At 23.2% G+C, this 16,757-nt stretch overlaps 2 protein-coding genes across 2 annotated transcripts; both read right to left on the bottom strand.

Annotated features, from left to right (window-relative positions):
- Window positions 1–812: 812 nt before the first annotated feature.
- On the bottom strand, window positions 813–4,485 carry LOC126902962 (zinc finger protein 525-like). Its single transcript, XM_050680820.1, has 4 exons — window positions 4,202–4,485; window positions 3,132–3,296; window positions 2,832–3,074; window positions 813–1,727 (listed from the first exon to the last, which is right to left on the bottom strand). Exons 1-4 carry the CDS (start codon window positions 4,364–4,366, stop codon window positions 960–962), a joined length of 1,341 nt encoding a protein of 446 aa, XP_050536777.1. The 5' UTR covers window positions 4,367–4,485; the 3' UTR covers window positions 813–959.
- A 2,966-nt stretch (window positions 4,486–7,451) lies between these two features.
- LOC126904439 (uncharacterized) lies at window positions 7,452–16,566 on the bottom strand. Its single transcript, XM_050683516.1, has 5 exons — window positions 16,395–16,566; window positions 13,794–13,971; window positions 10,735–10,953; window positions 9,994–10,106; window positions 7,452–7,706 (listed from the first exon to the last, which is right to left on the bottom strand). The coding sequence occupies exons 1-5, from the start codon at window positions 16,476–16,478 to the stop codon at window positions 7,650–7,652; spliced, it is 651 nt and encodes a 216-aa protein (XP_050539473.1). The 5' UTR covers window positions 16,479–16,566; the 3' UTR covers window positions 7,452–7,649.
- Between the last annotated feature and the right edge of the window lie 191 nt (window positions 16,567–16,757).

The raw sequence follows: 16,757 nt of genomic DNA, 5'->3' as shown, positions 1-16,757 counted from the left end.
AATAATAATTATTATTAGTCATTATAATTATAATTAGTTAAACATTGCAAAAAAATATCAAAAATTGCCAATCATCTAAAAATGTATGAAAAATGGGCAAAGCTGCAGACCTTTTGAAATATTAATCTGTATTCAAAAATATCTGTATGTTGATTTAATTAAGACTGTAATTTCATACTGTACGGCCAAACACAACAGAAGTAACAAATCGTCCATAAATCAACTAAGCTGGGTTATAAAAACACATTTTTGATCAATGTCATACCAGAATAATAATAAAAATAATGAAATATGATTCTAGAACCAATACTTTAATAATTTAACCGTTTCATTATAGAAATACTAGTATAATATAAACAACATAAAAAAATAATTATGTAAATTATGATAATGAATTCAGTTTATCAGTAAAAAATCATGACATATAATTAAAGCAAAAATAGATTTAGACAAATGAGACAACTAAAATTTTTTATGATTTAAAAAAGTTATTAATAATAACAATAAGTTTATATTAATCATTTTTATATAAATTTATAATTAATTTTCTAGATTGATAAGTGACAGACAAGTAGATACATATAATAAGCAGGTCTTATTATTCTTGAAAACACAATTTGTAAAAATCTATTAATACCTATTATAAAAATCCAAACGAGAGAACATATTTGATTTAAATTCTATGGTCCATTCAAGCAATATATTATTATAATACACATCATTTACTTATTATACATTTTTTCCAAGTATAAAATTTGTTAATTTGCTGGCTTTCCAAACAAATTATAAATAACTAACAAATAAATGGTATATAAACAATAATTCTCAAGTCATGGTTTATTACAATTGCTTTTCTTTATACAATATTATATTTTAGTTATAAATCTAATAAAACTAAAATCATTTAGTCGTATAAGTTTAATAGAGAAATACAGTACACTAAGAAGGAAAACATAATGTTATGATTGATCAGTCAGATGAGTTTTTCGGTGATTTAAAATATCTTTGAGACTATTGAAACATTTTTTACAGTTGGTGCATTCATACTTTTGATTATTACTTTTATTTTTTCTGTGTACTGAGTTATTATGTTTTTCCATTGCTTCTTTAGAAGGTAATACCACATGACAAATATTACATTCTATTTGCACTGTATGTTCTAGATCAATGTGTTTATTTAAGGCTACAAATGTAGTAAAAGTTCTATCACAATTGTTGCAACTAAAACCATTAGACGGATTTGTATAATGAATGACTAAATGATCTTCCATCTCATCCATTGAATCAAAATAGGCATTACATTTAACACACTGAAATTCTAATGGCGATGCAGTGTTATGATAAGTATTGATATGACGTTCCAGGGCTTGTTTTTGAGAAAATTGTTTATCACAAAGCTTACACTTGTGAAATATATCATTGTGTGATTTAAAATGTCGTTTTAATAAATGTAATGTTTTGTATGTTGTAGGACATTCAGTACATTTGAATTGGCCACTTTCTTTATGTTCAAATGTTCGATGCGTTAAAAGTGTAGTCATAGTGTCAGCTTCAAAATTACACACATTACAATAATATATAACTTTACCATTTTTTACAACCAATACAGGTTTTATATCATCAGAATCTAATTTTTGTTTTTTGAATGAAAAAATTTCATCATTGTTCTCAGATATTTTTTTAAAATTTCGTTTAATTTCCATTGATGATTTGATTACATCAGATTTCTGAAAAATAATGAATTCATGTTTTATTATTTGTAAAAATACAATGTATATAGTTATGTTTGAAATATATTTAATAGTATTGTTTGTTAAAAAAATTGTATAAATTGTTTGGAAGCTCTATTAGAATTTTCAACATAAAAGTAATGAATTAAGTATAATATAACGAAGTAAAATACATAAAAATTTAGTAACATTAATTTTGCTAATATGCAAAGCAGTTGTGAGCAATATTTAAATATTTTTTTTGAAAATTTTGGATCAATATATTTTTTTTCAAGTATAATTACACAGCTCATTCATTATTAATTAAAGTTATCTCTTGATATTTTATTTTTATATTTAAAACTTCATTATATTTAATATATAAGCCTTATTTTTTACCAAAAATCAGAGTTTCATGCTAATGAAGATAATAATGGAAAATGAACATTTTTATTGAAGTTCTAAAATTTCTTAACTAGGGTAAATGCACTTTCTATGGCCAGTACCTTATTTATAGCCAAAAATATATCTTTCCACAGTAAATATTAAATAATTTTGATGCATAACATGACCAAAATAATATCACACTTTGTTATTTTTAGTGATTATCAAATAATAAACTAATTATGATTCCCACAGTTTATAAAATATAAAATGGCTATAAGTAGTGTTACGGTGGCTATAGAAAGTAATTATACTCTACATTTTGTTTTCCAGATTTTTTTAAGTATAGCGATAGTTAAGTATCAATGAACACTATTAGTTATACCTTGTTTATTGCAAACAAAGTTCTGGTTAAATTAATGACAATAATTTTACATCAACTTAAGAAAAATATGATGAGATATTTGAAATAATTGAAAATATGGAATATTTTTTTTACAACTGTTTTAAATTTTCTTTTCTAAAACTATCAGTTTAAAAAAAATAAATGAATAAAATAGACATTTAATATAATTAATATTTTACTAAAGTATTTAATTTTTTTATTGAAGTATTCTAATAGAACTATCTACTTATTTGAATTATTATAAATATAGAACTATACAAAATTATCAGCTTAATTAAAAAAGCTTTAATTAGGTCAATAAACATTAAGATAAAAGTATTCTATAAACTTACTTTATTAGAGAGAATAACTCCATTATTAGATTTAGATATTTTAGGAGACTCTTTAAACCTATAAATAGTTTTATTTTTTGAAATATTTTTATCAATAAATTCATTAAAATCAGTGGTATTTTTTTCACTCATAATATTCACTGGTTCAACAATGAGTTCATCTCCATCTACAATATTGTATACGCAACTGCTTTCTAAGTCCACTGATTCATCCGAATCATCAAACTTTAATTTGAATGTCATCTAAATATTATAATTATTTTTAGAAATTATTTTCTTTGTTCATAATAAAACACTTACATTTTTAGGGTCATCTGATACTTGAACATATGTAAATGTACTACGTGACCTATTAGTCAATTCTAAATCACTAGAAATGGCTTTACTTTTAAATGCATATACAATTTCTAAGTTTCCAGCACAATTAGTACAGATTTTTTGAGGATGTTTATCTCCGATTTTAATCTAAAAAAAATGTAACATTTATTATCTATTGAAGATGTGTTATTCATTTAGTTTTAATTATTAAATATATTTAAAAAACACCATTCGTTTTGAACAATACATACTGATTATCTTATCTACAATGCTAAGATGAATAGTAAATAGATAACCCACTTAGTGCTAACAGCTCTTTTCTTTTCTTGTTTGAGCAGTTTATAACTATTAATAAGAAATAAAATCAATTTTTTGGAGAGAACAAAATTTATAATTTTAATTATTCTTTACTTTGTTAGATGTTTATTTTCTGAGTTATAAAGTAGTGAATAGTAAAAATGTTAAACTATGTAAAAACTAACAAAATACATTGATTTTAACAGTAATTTTGAAAAATATGAAAAAATAATAATGTTTAGTAAATTCAGTTATCTTCTACATGTTTTCTTTGTATTTTCAGTACTAGAAGTGTTAGAAAAATGTAAAGGAGTTATTACCACTATATTATTTTGAAAATTTCATATATTAATACAATTATAAACATTTTGAAATAAATCACAAGGAGACCCATGTTAATTGTAGTGGGAGGTAAGGGGACTGAGTTCTTTCGAATCTGCTTTCATTTGAAGCCCAAACATTCATCAATTGTTACCCATTTAAGTTTGAACAATATTTATTATTACGTTTATTTATGTATGTTGTTTTAATCACTTAAAATACTACTCATAGTTTATTGAAACAATTAAATTTGATAAATAGTAAACGACTTAATATGTAAAAGAATATGATATATTATTTATTATTATGTTATATAAGAATATATAACTTTATATATGTAAATGAATACATTTAAAACCATAAAAAAACTGTATTTTGTCAAATATTATAAATTATAAAATAAATCATAAAATTAAAAATTTCGTAACACTTACGACTAGAGATGTACAATAATTAATTTTATCGGCTACTGATGGAAACTTATCTGTTGGTTGACTAATATTTATTGTTACATTTTTAGAGTCTAAGCATAAACGGCATTCACTAGTTACTTCATTTTCAGTTTCTTTTCGGACAACACGATCAGAAGATTTGTCCATAATTTATTTTTAGACCTGAAACTAAATATAATTTACTTAGCAATATTCAAACAATTGATCAAATTTAATTGAATATTTTTGTTTATTTGTTGCGGTTCTATCATCATTCTTAATCAATGATAATCTCTTGTGATTACAGTTAGTACCAACTACTATCCATCAACCGCGTTACAATGTTGCCAAGCTCTTAATGTTAAATATCTCTTAATTTTGATATTTGAAATGTCAATAAAAATATTTTAGCTTACATATTGTGGGTATAATACAAACAAAAAGTAAGCAAAATTTATTATGAAAAATTAAACGAGAGGTTATAATGACGCTTTAAGTCAACAACTATAAGGTGCCTTTTGTTAAACTTTATATGTACAAAATAGACTCTTTTTAGGAACCTTTTTAGTGTCGCCTCATATAACATGAGGCGATAACTACATTCGACATCAATCTTTTTTAGATTTAACAATAATTATAAAATAAATAATATCCTATAATACAGTAAAAGACGTATGTTGACATCGCGCAACTAGTACTCACATAAGTTGAGAGTTAAATTAAATTTAAAAGATTTGCAATAAAAAATTAAACTTGGAGAATATTGTATTTTTGTTAATAAACAGAATTTATTGGTTTAATAATATTATAACAAAAATGTTATTTATAAACTAATGAATTATTAACTAAAATTTAAGTTCTTTTATTTCATTTATATTCTAGTTGTAGTGGAACATGTATTTATACTTTAAGAACGCCTAAAATTATAAATACTATTTTTATAGTTTTCGCAACACAATTAAAAGCTATGAATGATGCAAAACATTTCAAATGTTTAATTATAGCTACTAATTAAATTAAAAATTATATTATAAAAAAAACATTGGATTTAATTTAGTTTTTCTATAAATTTCAATAAGTACCAAAGACCACAAACTTAACAATAACGCATATTATTGATTGGAATTGATTAAATTAATATATATAGCACGAATTTAATGAACGTGATTTTCATGTGATGCCATAACTGTGATGAGATTAATCGCACAACAAACATCACTTTATATGCCATAAATTGTCTGAACATTGCATGGAACTTAATTTCATCATATTATCTTATAATGTTTAAACTTTGAAATATCACATTTATTTATATGACCATAGTGAAAAAACCCGGAAACTACTTGTAATAACCTTGAAATTATTATTTATAGTAAATATTAATTAGTCTGAATTAATTAAATCAAAATTGACACGAAGAAAATAATGAACAAATAGATTTATCTGGTGTTTATTGTTATGTTATTAATCAATAGTTAATAGTAAGGTCACCTAATCACTTATTACAATACTTAAAATAAATATAACGTAAGTCCTTTTTTAATTTTGATTCTGTCCTCTATAAGGTTCTCAGAATCAGTGTTGATTTAACATATATAATGGTCCAGAATATTGAATTGTACTTGTATACATTGAACACAACAAACATGTACTTATTAAAAGTGTTTTTAACTTTCATTGTTATTATATTTGGGTTATTCAACTCCGTTCACTCAGAATGTCAGGAATGGAGATCAGCTGGTACGTACGAGCCCGCACCCACTTGTTATGCTCTTTGTCAAGCGAGATGTTTAGTTTTCATGCAAACTTCTGAATTCAGCTGCCCACTATCTGCTGCTGTATTTGCTCAGTGTAAATGTTGCAAACGTTAAATTTGGAAAAATCGTAAGATATTTTAATTTAATTGAAATTAAAAAAAAACTAGTGATATTCACACCAAATCAAACATCCTAAGTTTGAAAATCAAACTTAAAATTGTAAAAAATTTAATTGAACTTTTTCGTTGTAAACGGTTTGATAAATGAACCGATATCAGATAAACAAATATCGCACTACATTTGTCGAATAATGATACAAAAAATGGTTTGCCTGGCAATGATTAAAATTAATATTCGGTTCGAGTTTGAAAAGTGTTCAGGTCCCATTTAACTTTAAAAAATTGAAATTTGTTTTAAGTTCAATCCTAAAAATTAGCATTAAAAAAACTTTAAGACATACTCAGGAATAATGACATTGCGTGAGGTAATTTTGAAGTAATTAATTATTATCGATAGTTAGTTAAATATTCAAAATGTGGCTCTTTACTATTGCAATATTCTATTTTATATTTTGCGAATACGAATTTATAATATATGCGTTTAATTAAAATTAAGAATTCGGGAAAATCAAATTATCTTATTATATAACAGAACCAGGAAAAAAACGCTATTCTGGGAAAATTACTTACCGTGCACGGATTTTCAAAAAATTTTTTTCAACAAAAGTACTTGTCACTAGACCCCAGAAAAATTATTGGTGAAGGTCGGAAAATTTTTGCCGCTCACTAGCAAGCGTTTTAAAATGTCGACCGTTTTTGAGAAAAAAGCTCGCTGACACCAGCGTTTTACGACTTAAGGTTTGAAATTTTCAACATTCGACCAATGACATTTCTGAGATATAATAATAAAATCGATCAAAGATTTTAAAAATTACATTTTTAATATATTTTTGCTACACTGATTCTGATGTAATGTTTTTTCTGCATAACACTTATCGTGCCCGGCGTAGCCGACTACCTCTACCGGAATCAGTGGCCTACTTGTGATGAAGGCGCGTAAGGCTTGTAGGGCCCCAGCAAGGCGAAGCCTAGTCTTATATAAAATTCAAAATTTTAATGATAACCAATTAGTTATTTTCTTCAACTGGATAAATTATTATTTTTATTTCACAAAACAATTAACCATTAAAAATCAACAGGATTTTCCACTAAACCTAATATGAACTTTTAAAAATCTATAGTACAATATATGAGAAATTATATGTTGTGATTTATAGATTTACATGAAAATTATAAAAATATGTTTCCATAACAATTTTTTGTCAAAAAATATTTGTCCAATCATATTCACATATATTTTGCGATTTTATATTATATAAACTAATAACAGTTTTTATAAATATTAATATCATTTTAACTGTAAGACTTATAATTTTAATACATAATAGGAAATTTAATTTTGTTGTTCATAAATAGAAAATTTAATATTTTAATTAAAAATAAAATAATTGCTAATGTATGTAAAATAAAGAAAATATTGTATGCGTTTAATTATGATCAATTAGTTAATTACAATTAAATGAAGTTATTTCATTTATTTTTACACTTTGTTTTCAGATTAATATCAGGAGAAAATATTAAAATTAGCATATTTTTCATTTTTGTAAGTATAGTTATTCGATTCCTTTGATTTTATTAATTAACATTTAGTACTTTAATTGAGCTGGAACGCATAAGGATGGAGCTTCTCTTCTAAAATGAAAAAAATACGTTTCTTAAAAATACTTAGCATATGAAATGACTATAAAATGTCTTTTAAATATTATATAATTTGAAGCAAAAATCTTTAAATTATTTGGAATAGTGTAAACAGTCTGTACAAGTTGAAACGTGTATGCTTCTGTATTTGTTTTAATAAAGTTTTTTACTTATTCATAGTTAATTTATTCATATTAAAAATTCTCTCGTTCCCCGTAAATTGGGGAAATCATCCAAAATATTACTATATTTATGGGTAAATTTCGACATTTTTTAACTTAATATTATATACTAGATAAAATATTCAGACTTTGGGTATTCTTTTATACAATTTAATAAATAACCTAAGTACAAAAAGGGTTTGAAAATAAAACCAGCCACGTATGTTTAAATTATTTTTATTCTACACAATTTTTGAAAATATCCAGAAACGACTGCATAGATTAAACTTATATAAAATTATAGATTTTTAAATATACTGTAAGATTAAAAAAATTATACAGGTTCTAGTATAAGACTGTTCCATTATAAGCCGTCAAAGTAAAAAAATTCACAATTTTTTTAATAAAAACACTTTATTTAAAGTATTTTATTTAAAATTAGACATCTCCACAAATAATAGTGGCATTGAATTAATTTTTATAAGGAAATATGCAGAAAATCGTTTATAAACAGTTATAATAATATAGTTTTATGTAAACAGTTTAAAAATTTGAATTATAATAAGCTCATAATAAACTCAAAAATTAGGTTCAATATGATATTTTAAATCGAAATTTCGTTTAGATTATTTTTAAGAAATTAAAAATCAAAATTTTTTTTACTCTGACCGTCGAGATCCATCTTTAAAGTATTTTTTTAATTTTGAAATACTTTTGAACATTTTTGTAAAACTAGCTAACTACAGTAGTTTACTGGTTACTTTCTAAAGTAATCAGTAAAATATTTGGAAAACCATATTTCTTTGTTTGCTGTTTTGCATCAGATTATATGTCATATTAGAAGTAATTATCGTTCTTAGATGTCATTGTGTTTTACAATCACATTTACAGTTAATTTTATGAAAGTCAGGTGATTCCAATCATCGTAGTTATAGTGTGGTGTATTTGCATTTAATAGAATTAAAAGTTTTTTAAATTATTACTAATAATTGTGTATATTGCAGTAGAGCACTCTTCCCATGATGGTCTACTTTTTTGAAAATTGTTACAATTCTTAGTGAATTATTACAATGATGATCTTTTCTTTTTTTTTGTTCATCGATTTTCTAATTTTAACCAATTATATAAAATATTTATAAGAAAAAGGTTACCTTTCTTGGCTCCTTCCAGAACAATATTTATACAGTAATAAAATCTAGTATCTCATAAACTAATTCAATTTATTATCAATACAGCTTTAACAATAATTTATATATTTTAATTGATTAGTTTAACCATAGAAAAAAAAGGCAAGAATTATTTTTAAATAATTTTTTTTTCTTCTTAAAAAAAATTATTTAAAAAGATTGCACACTAGGGTCGTGGCATAGTGTAGACGTGACATAAATGGGACAAATATAGATTATATTTGACAGTGATAAAAATCACTATCATAAAAATCGCTCCGATGAATATCTGTATATAGTATTTAATTTTTATAAATTGGTGGATTATTCCAAAAGTAAATAACCCCTTATTTCCTTAAGCATATCTTGATAAAAAATCTTCTGATTTATAGGTAAATTACATAAATAAATGATTAGTATAATAATAAAATTTAAATAAATATCTTTTATTTTTTGTTCAACATAGACGACCATTTGCACATAGAAGATAAGTCATCAGTAATTTTTATTTTTTTAACTTATTTTATGTAACATAAGCTTTAATTTGCAATATGTTTAAAAGACGCAGTGATTCCGGAACATTTTTAAAAAAATAAGTTGAAAAAGTTGTTATTTTGAATCCACCATTGTGGGCAGGTAAATGGTTAGGTTTTGGAAAAATGTAGATCAAAATAAAAGGGAAATACCTAAAATTTTCTATGTATAAAATTTTTTTGATTTGTTCATTTTTAAAAAAAATTTTAAAAAATGTCGAAAATTTAGCGAAATTAAAACTTTTAATTTTTATTGGATTTCCTCCTTTTAGAGGGCATGAGGGAAATATTTTCAATTTTTAAGGATAGTAATAGATATAATTTGTGATCTATTGACGTATGGTTGAAAGAAATTGGTTCGGTTAGTTTTAAGAAAATGTGGCGACAGACTGAAAAAAAAACATCATAGTAAGACTAATACCTTTTCAGTTTCGTCTTGAGGATTCAAGACAATTATGATCCCATCTTCAGTCATATGCATCAATTTTTTATTGAGTTCATGGTGATATAATTGCGCGAACAGTTGTCTGAATTCTAAGAAAATATATTATTAATTAATTGAAAGTAACTTGATGTCAGTTTTATTTAATACTGGAACAATTCTACTTGATAAATTAATAAAATAAATTTTTTAACAATCCTTATAATTTAAAACGACTATAGTTAATAATTATAAAAAACGTATATATCAACTATTTTAATTTTTTTTGAAACACATTTTTAAAATATTTTAGCCATATAGCTTTGTTTTTTTGGATAACGAATCAAAAGTTATTTTATTAATATATCATGTATGTATGATGAAATTCTTTATTTTAAAAGTTACTTAATTAAAAATAATACATATAATTTTATTAAGTAAAAATTAATTTTATAATATCAAATAAAATTAGAAATCCTTATTAAAAATTAAAGTGTAATAAGATCAAGTCGTAAAAGTGAAATTTAATAATATTTGATAGCATATGGGAATATATTGCAAAGGGTTCTATTTGGTTGGCTATAAATAAATTCAGTAAATTAAAATGCCATTATCCACCTCGACGACAAACTAATCATCATTCTTGGAGTTATGAAAACTTATTGAAGTATATCACATTGGCCTTAGATGGGTATTTTAAAATCTAAAAGTCTAAAAAATTATACGTAATATTTATTTTACCTGTAAAGCTGAAATCTTGTTCTCCAGGTATCATTTCATTAGCGTCATCCTCTGTGATAATAATTTTAAATTCTTTTATGGCTTCAAAAAAATTTTTTTTAGTCATCTTATTATCTTGGTACTGATATTTTTCATAAATAGTTTTTAATTTACTCTCAACTATTTGTACAATATTAAGCGTTTGATGTAAAAATTGACTCAATTTCATAAATCCTTCTTCTTTTGAAATAAAAATTATGTGTTATCAATTCAATTTTATTTAAAAGTAAAGTGGTAATATCAATAATTTTATTAGTAATAATCACTGACTGACATTTTAATATCACTTAAAATAATTAATTTATCATAATATTATAAATAATAATTTATACCAGAAATAGTTTTTATATAACTTGAATATCTAATAATACTTTCTTAAGGTGGGAAATTATAATTAGCACTTGAGCATAGCACTATTTAACACAACATTTGACATTGTATATCTTTTATAAAATTAGCTTACTCATAAAATTATTATCTGTAATAATTGCATTTGCTAAGGTTCCATGTGTTTTATAATTTTTTCGAATTCTATGAGGTCTTTTTAAGAACAAATAATTCTCAATTATAATAGTTGTTCTACCAAAGTATTTTTTTGTTTTAACAATAGTAAAAATAATCTATATGAATATATAACCAGTCCAATGATATTTAAATGTAGTTACTTGAGATCAAAATCTGCCTGATTTGTATTAATTAATTAAATTTTATGTTAACACCTTTAATGTTATTGGTTGATAGCTTACAATATTTTAAATAAAACTAAAACACTATATTTTTGTTAATAATGTATTTTTATGATGTATAAATTGCACATTTTATATGCGACTAAAAACCTTAGGTACGGCGGATTTACCATTCGACTTTCGGCTTACGACTGACTTATAATAAAAAAAGCTACGTATGGATTAAAAATTACATCCATTAATTTATGTTTGTTTATTTTACTAAACCTTCAAGATATGTTCGTAAATGTCTAAACTTATTTGTTAATATATTTATTTGTATCAATCAAAAAACATGAAGAATATTATCTGAAACTGGGCATTTTGGCATAGAATTTATTTCTAAAATTTTATTTGAAATGCAACCATGAATAATAGTACGTTTTCAATTACGAAATATAAGAGATCCTTATTTAAAATAAGTTGCCATGAATATTGTTTTATGTTTAAATTTCATAACAAAATTTTATTACGATTAAAGTTCCAAATTTTCAAACATTTATATTGTTTTTCTTTACAAGTCTCATCGAATTTGTTCACTTATAATCAAACCATAGATCGCGTTAACATAGATAATTTTAATTAGAGCTGGAAATTTTTACGAATCGCCAGTCATCAAAAACGATAGTATGACAACATGCGTTAAAAAGCGGTCTTTATCATCATTAAAAAAATAGTATTGAAAAGTAAACTTTCTTTAATTAAAATCTAAATGTAGATATATGTTATATTTTATTCTCTTCTAGATTTACTTTAGGGAAAATTTAAATGTGCAAGTTTTTTCATAGTCATCTTGTATAATCACATATTTATTTTTCTGTTAATGGCTATGTAGTTTATTAAAATAAATGCATATGTATGAATTCATAAATGTAAGTATTTCAATTATTTCTTACAAATTTCCAAAAATTGTTTATAAATTATTATTTTAAACTTACAAAAAACTATTTTCCAAAAAAGCTTAGAAATTCGCATTATAATCTATCAAAAGTGTCGAAATTCAAAATTTTCAGAAAGAATACTGAAAGAAGATTAACAAAAACAAAATACAAATATCTTATATCTTATATTTGTACATTCGAAAATTTCAAATTTCCTTATTTCATGTCCTAAGCACAATATATAAAATAATTGTTTTATCAAGTAAATTTTATAACAGTATTAACGCTGTATTAAATATACGAAATTTATTATTAATACAGGAAAAAGAAAATTAAATATAAATCTTTTAGATATTAATAAATAAGAAGTATTTTAAGAATTAAAGGTGTATTCCTCTTATTCAAAATCACATATACAATGGCAGAAATATGCTAAAATTGAAAATGTGCCAAAAATAAACACAATAACTACATTAGAAACATGACCTCTAGAATCGTGTGTATTTTAAATTTTAAATGCGTTTTAAAAGAACTTATTTATACTTATTTTATTATATTAAAAATCAAACTAATCATGACAATTAAAAACAAATTCTTTTGGTTTTTGTGTATTGTGAAAATTTAGATTAAGATTGTATTTACTGTAATTAATATAATATAACAATTTATAATAGAACTATTTTACAACTTTAATTATTCATCGATAAGCGTACGCGTCATAACCACGCAAAATAAACTGAACTGTTTTAAATAAACTGTGAATTAGAACTATACACAAAAAAAAAATTTTGAGTCACTTTATGTTTTTGTAAACAGAAAACGCAAAATCCCCAACACGAATTTTATGGAAAATATAAATATTACAATAAAATTGTATTGTGTGTAACAAAATAAACATTTAATATTCATAAATAATGGTTACATGTATTTATTAGCTTTGAACCGTACATATTGCGAGATATAACCTCATATTTTAATGATGAATCATTGGTTAAAGTGTAAATAGATAGAGATGAACATAGTCCCCTTTTTAATTTGGGGAACAATTAATCATCCACTAATCCAAAAATGCTGGAGGGACGCTTTGAGTTTTAGCAATGAAGAGTGGGAAACGTTAATTTAAGAAATTTATTCGAATGAAACTATAATAGGTTCTAATCTATTCCTTTATAGAGATATTTTTTTTTACTAATTAAGTATTTTTGCTTATTATGATCAATATATTTTTTAGACTTTCTTCTAGATTTTTTACTTTAACAACTGTCTCAAACCAAAATTTTGTGGTCTTTTATCTTATCCTATTATCTTAATTGATATAACTAAAAGATATGCAAATATATTAAATTTATCAGTTATAATAATATTTGTTGATAATAAAATTTAGCTTTATTATCATAATTAGAGTTTTACTTACTATTTTTAACTTCATCAATGAATAATGTTTCAATGTCTATATCTTCCAACTTATGTATCGGTTTAAATAGATTCCATAGGCGTTTAAAATATTTTAATTCCATACCTTTATCATTACATTTATAATCATGAAACAAAACATTTGCACGCGTCACTGCTAAAGAATTCAATTTCGATTTCTAAAATAAATATTATATAGTTGAATTATATAAATTTAGAATGAATAATAATATGAATTTAAATTTTTAAATAAAAAACTTTTATATACTGATTAAAATCATTTTCATAAAAATCGTATCTACGCAAATTTGTAGATAATGTTTAATTTTTATATGGAATTGTTGAATTATTCCAAAATCAAATCACTCCTTATTTCCTTAAACATATCTTGATAAAAAAATTTCTGATTTATAGGTAAATTACATAAATAAATGATTAGTATAATAATAAAATTTAATATGATATTAATATGCAATAATTTAATATTGAAATTTTAATAGGGAAATATATAAAAAATATAAGAAAAGAAAATATTTATAATTAACACTTAAATCTTATATATTTTAATTTTTTTTTTAATGAGAGGGGGCATTAATGAGGTTCTTACTTCCTACAAATTATATCTAGCCAAAGACATTAATTTCAAATATTGAAAAAAATCCCAAATTTCGGTAAATGGAGGATATCCTCAAAAAATTACAATTTTATAAATCAGTAATTTTCAACATTTTTTAACTTTTTTTTTCTTGACTGCCATAACTTTTTAAAAATGAAATTTGACCACTGGACTTGTCTTTGTGGTGAAAACTGATATTAAGTTTAAAGAAAAAATTTTTGTATAAAAATTTTTAAAATTTAAACAATTTTAAGTACTTGTTGTACAAGAACTTATTTGAAACTGTTAATAAGAAATAAGTGAATTTAGGTTGACGTATTGAGAATGAGGTAAAAAGGGGGGAAATCCCCTTATTTTAAGTTTCATACGAACCTGTGAAATTATTAATTTGATTTTTTTTGTATCTGTTAAAACGTTTTTTCAACTCTCACCAAACCGATTTCTTTTAACAATACGTCAAAAGATCACAAATCATATTTAGTCGAAGATATTATCCTCAAAAATGGAAACAATTTCCCTCAATCCCTGCAAATGGAGGAAATTTCCGAAAAAAATTACAAATTAAAAAAATACTAATTCGACATTTTTTCGCTCGTGGGATGAAATTTCTTATTCATAATAAAATTATTTTACTAAGTGTTATTTATTTGTATCCGTTATTCATTTTTTTCGGCTCTCACTTGACAAATTTTTTCAACATTACGTCAAATGATCACAAATTGTATCTAGTTAAAGATATTACACTCATAAATTGAAAAAATTATATCAATTATAAAGTTGCTTAATTATTTATTTTAATTGTAAAAGCTAAATTTTATTATATTATTTTTATAATATTTTTAAAAAAATTATTGTCGAATGAGTTTGATATGTTAATAGATTTCAACTTCAAAATTAAATAATTTTTCTTAGTAATTTATTAATTTTTAACTCTATTTGTGTCAGTCTATAATATTCCAAATTGTTTGGTAACACATTGCTATATAAATAATTTCTAAAAACAATCGATTTTTCCTTTCAACTGGATTTAACAATGAATTTTTATAATAAGCTTAATTGAGTTGTCTTTTTTAACAATTTTTTTATTTTTGTTAAATAAAATCATTAAAATTATTAAGTTCTGAAGAATTCAATTCTAGAATCTTTTTTAACACCGAAAGTTACTTTAAAATGATTACCATGTTTTATATTAAAATTATTAACTATGATAAAAATGACAAAAAATTAAATATTCTAACGAAATATTGAGCTTTTCACATAAACTTACAAAATGTTTTATTTGCTTTTAATTTTTTTTTATATGTAAATATTCTTTTTTTACTAATTATTAATAATCTCAAAAAGTTGTGATAGAAAAAATCTAATTAAAAATTTTTAATCGGTACAAAAAGGTTTAGAAAAGTATATTCTGGTCTCCGAGGAAAATTACTTGTAAACCAGTGCATTTAATCATAAGTAACTAAAATGAATTCATGTATAATACATATAATTGAAAGAACTACCAATCATCTATACTTGTCCCAACTATGTCACGTCTACACTTTGCTGCAATACCACTGTGCTACCGTTTTTTTATAAGAATAGTTAAATCATAAAGAAAAAGAACTGAAATATGTTTTGGGAAAATTTCCATTAAAATGAAAATCGCTCCCATTTTGCAAAAAAAAAAAATAATAATAACCTGTTATTTTATTATTTTGATTTAGTAACCAAATTTTATAAAATATTAGCTACATTTTATTTATCGCATTACTAATTATTTTCATGAGGTACTGATTCTCGAATAAAACCATGATAAATGAAAAACTTTTTTTTTTAAATCAAATTTGAATTAAATTTGATGAATTGTGTAAAAATGCTAGACCTAAGATAACAAAAAAATAATCTGCATTTTAATAAATATTTAGATATTCTTCAAAATGAATATTCTATTTAGAATACATTGAACAATTTACTTTTATTAACAATTAAATAATATCATTTTACCTCGTCCAAAGGTGGAAAAGTGAAAAGAATTGCGTTTGAAAGACTTCCAGTTAGATACATCACGATGAAAATGTAAAAATACATTATTGGTTTGATAAATCGACGTTTTCGAATAAAACTGATAAGTTAAACAATTGAAATGATAGATTAATTGAAATTCGATTTATTTTATAACAATACTATGTTGAATTAGTGTTCGAAAAACGTCATTTTTAAAATAGAAATAAAAGCATTTAATAAATTTAATTTTTTTTTATATATATTAATTCTTATTTAAAACTAAGTGAACATTTTATTTATTGATGATGGTGCAGAAACTTTTTTTATATAAACATCATTATACTAAAAATACTAGTAAAAACT

The sequence above is a fragment of the Daktulosphaira vitifoliae genome, unplaced genomic scaffold (genome assembly GCF_025091365.1).
Source record: "Daktulosphaira vitifoliae isolate Bord-2020 unplaced genomic scaffold, ASM2509136v1 Scaffold_1, whole genome shotgun sequence".
Taxonomy (NCBI): domain Eukaryota; kingdom Metazoa; phylum Arthropoda; class Insecta; order Hemiptera; family Phylloxeridae; genus Daktulosphaira; species Daktulosphaira vitifoliae.
Note: the sequence above shows the minus strand (reverse complement) of the source record. Positions and strands in the feature narration are given on the sequence as shown.

Bases quoted from the DNA above. Each gene is read 5' to 3' on its own strand.
- LOC126902962 (XM_050680820.1), bottom strand. From the start codon at position 4,366: ATGGACAAATCTTCTGATCGTGTTGTCCGAAAAGAAACTGAAAATGAA. The intron at 3,297-4,201 runs GTAAGTGTTACG...CATTTTTTTTAG, and splicing joins ATTATTGTACATCTCTAGTC to ATTAAAATCGGAGATAAACA. The intron at 3,075-3,131 runs GTAAGTGTTTTA...TATAATATTTAG, and splicing joins TATCAGATGACCCTAAAAAT to ATGACATTCAAATTAAAGTT.
- LOC126904439 (XM_050683516.1), bottom strand. From the start codon at position 16,478: ATGTATTTTTACATTTTCATCGTGATGTATCTAACTGGAAGTCTTTCA. The intron at 13,972-16,394 runs GTAAAATGATAT...TATTTATTTTAG, and splicing joins CTTTTCCACCTTTGGACGAG to AAATCGAAATTGAATTCTTT. The intron at 7,707-9,993 runs GTATTAGTCTTA...TTTTCATTTTAG, and splicing joins CTCAAGACGAAACTGAAAAG to AAGAGAAGCTCCATCCTTAT.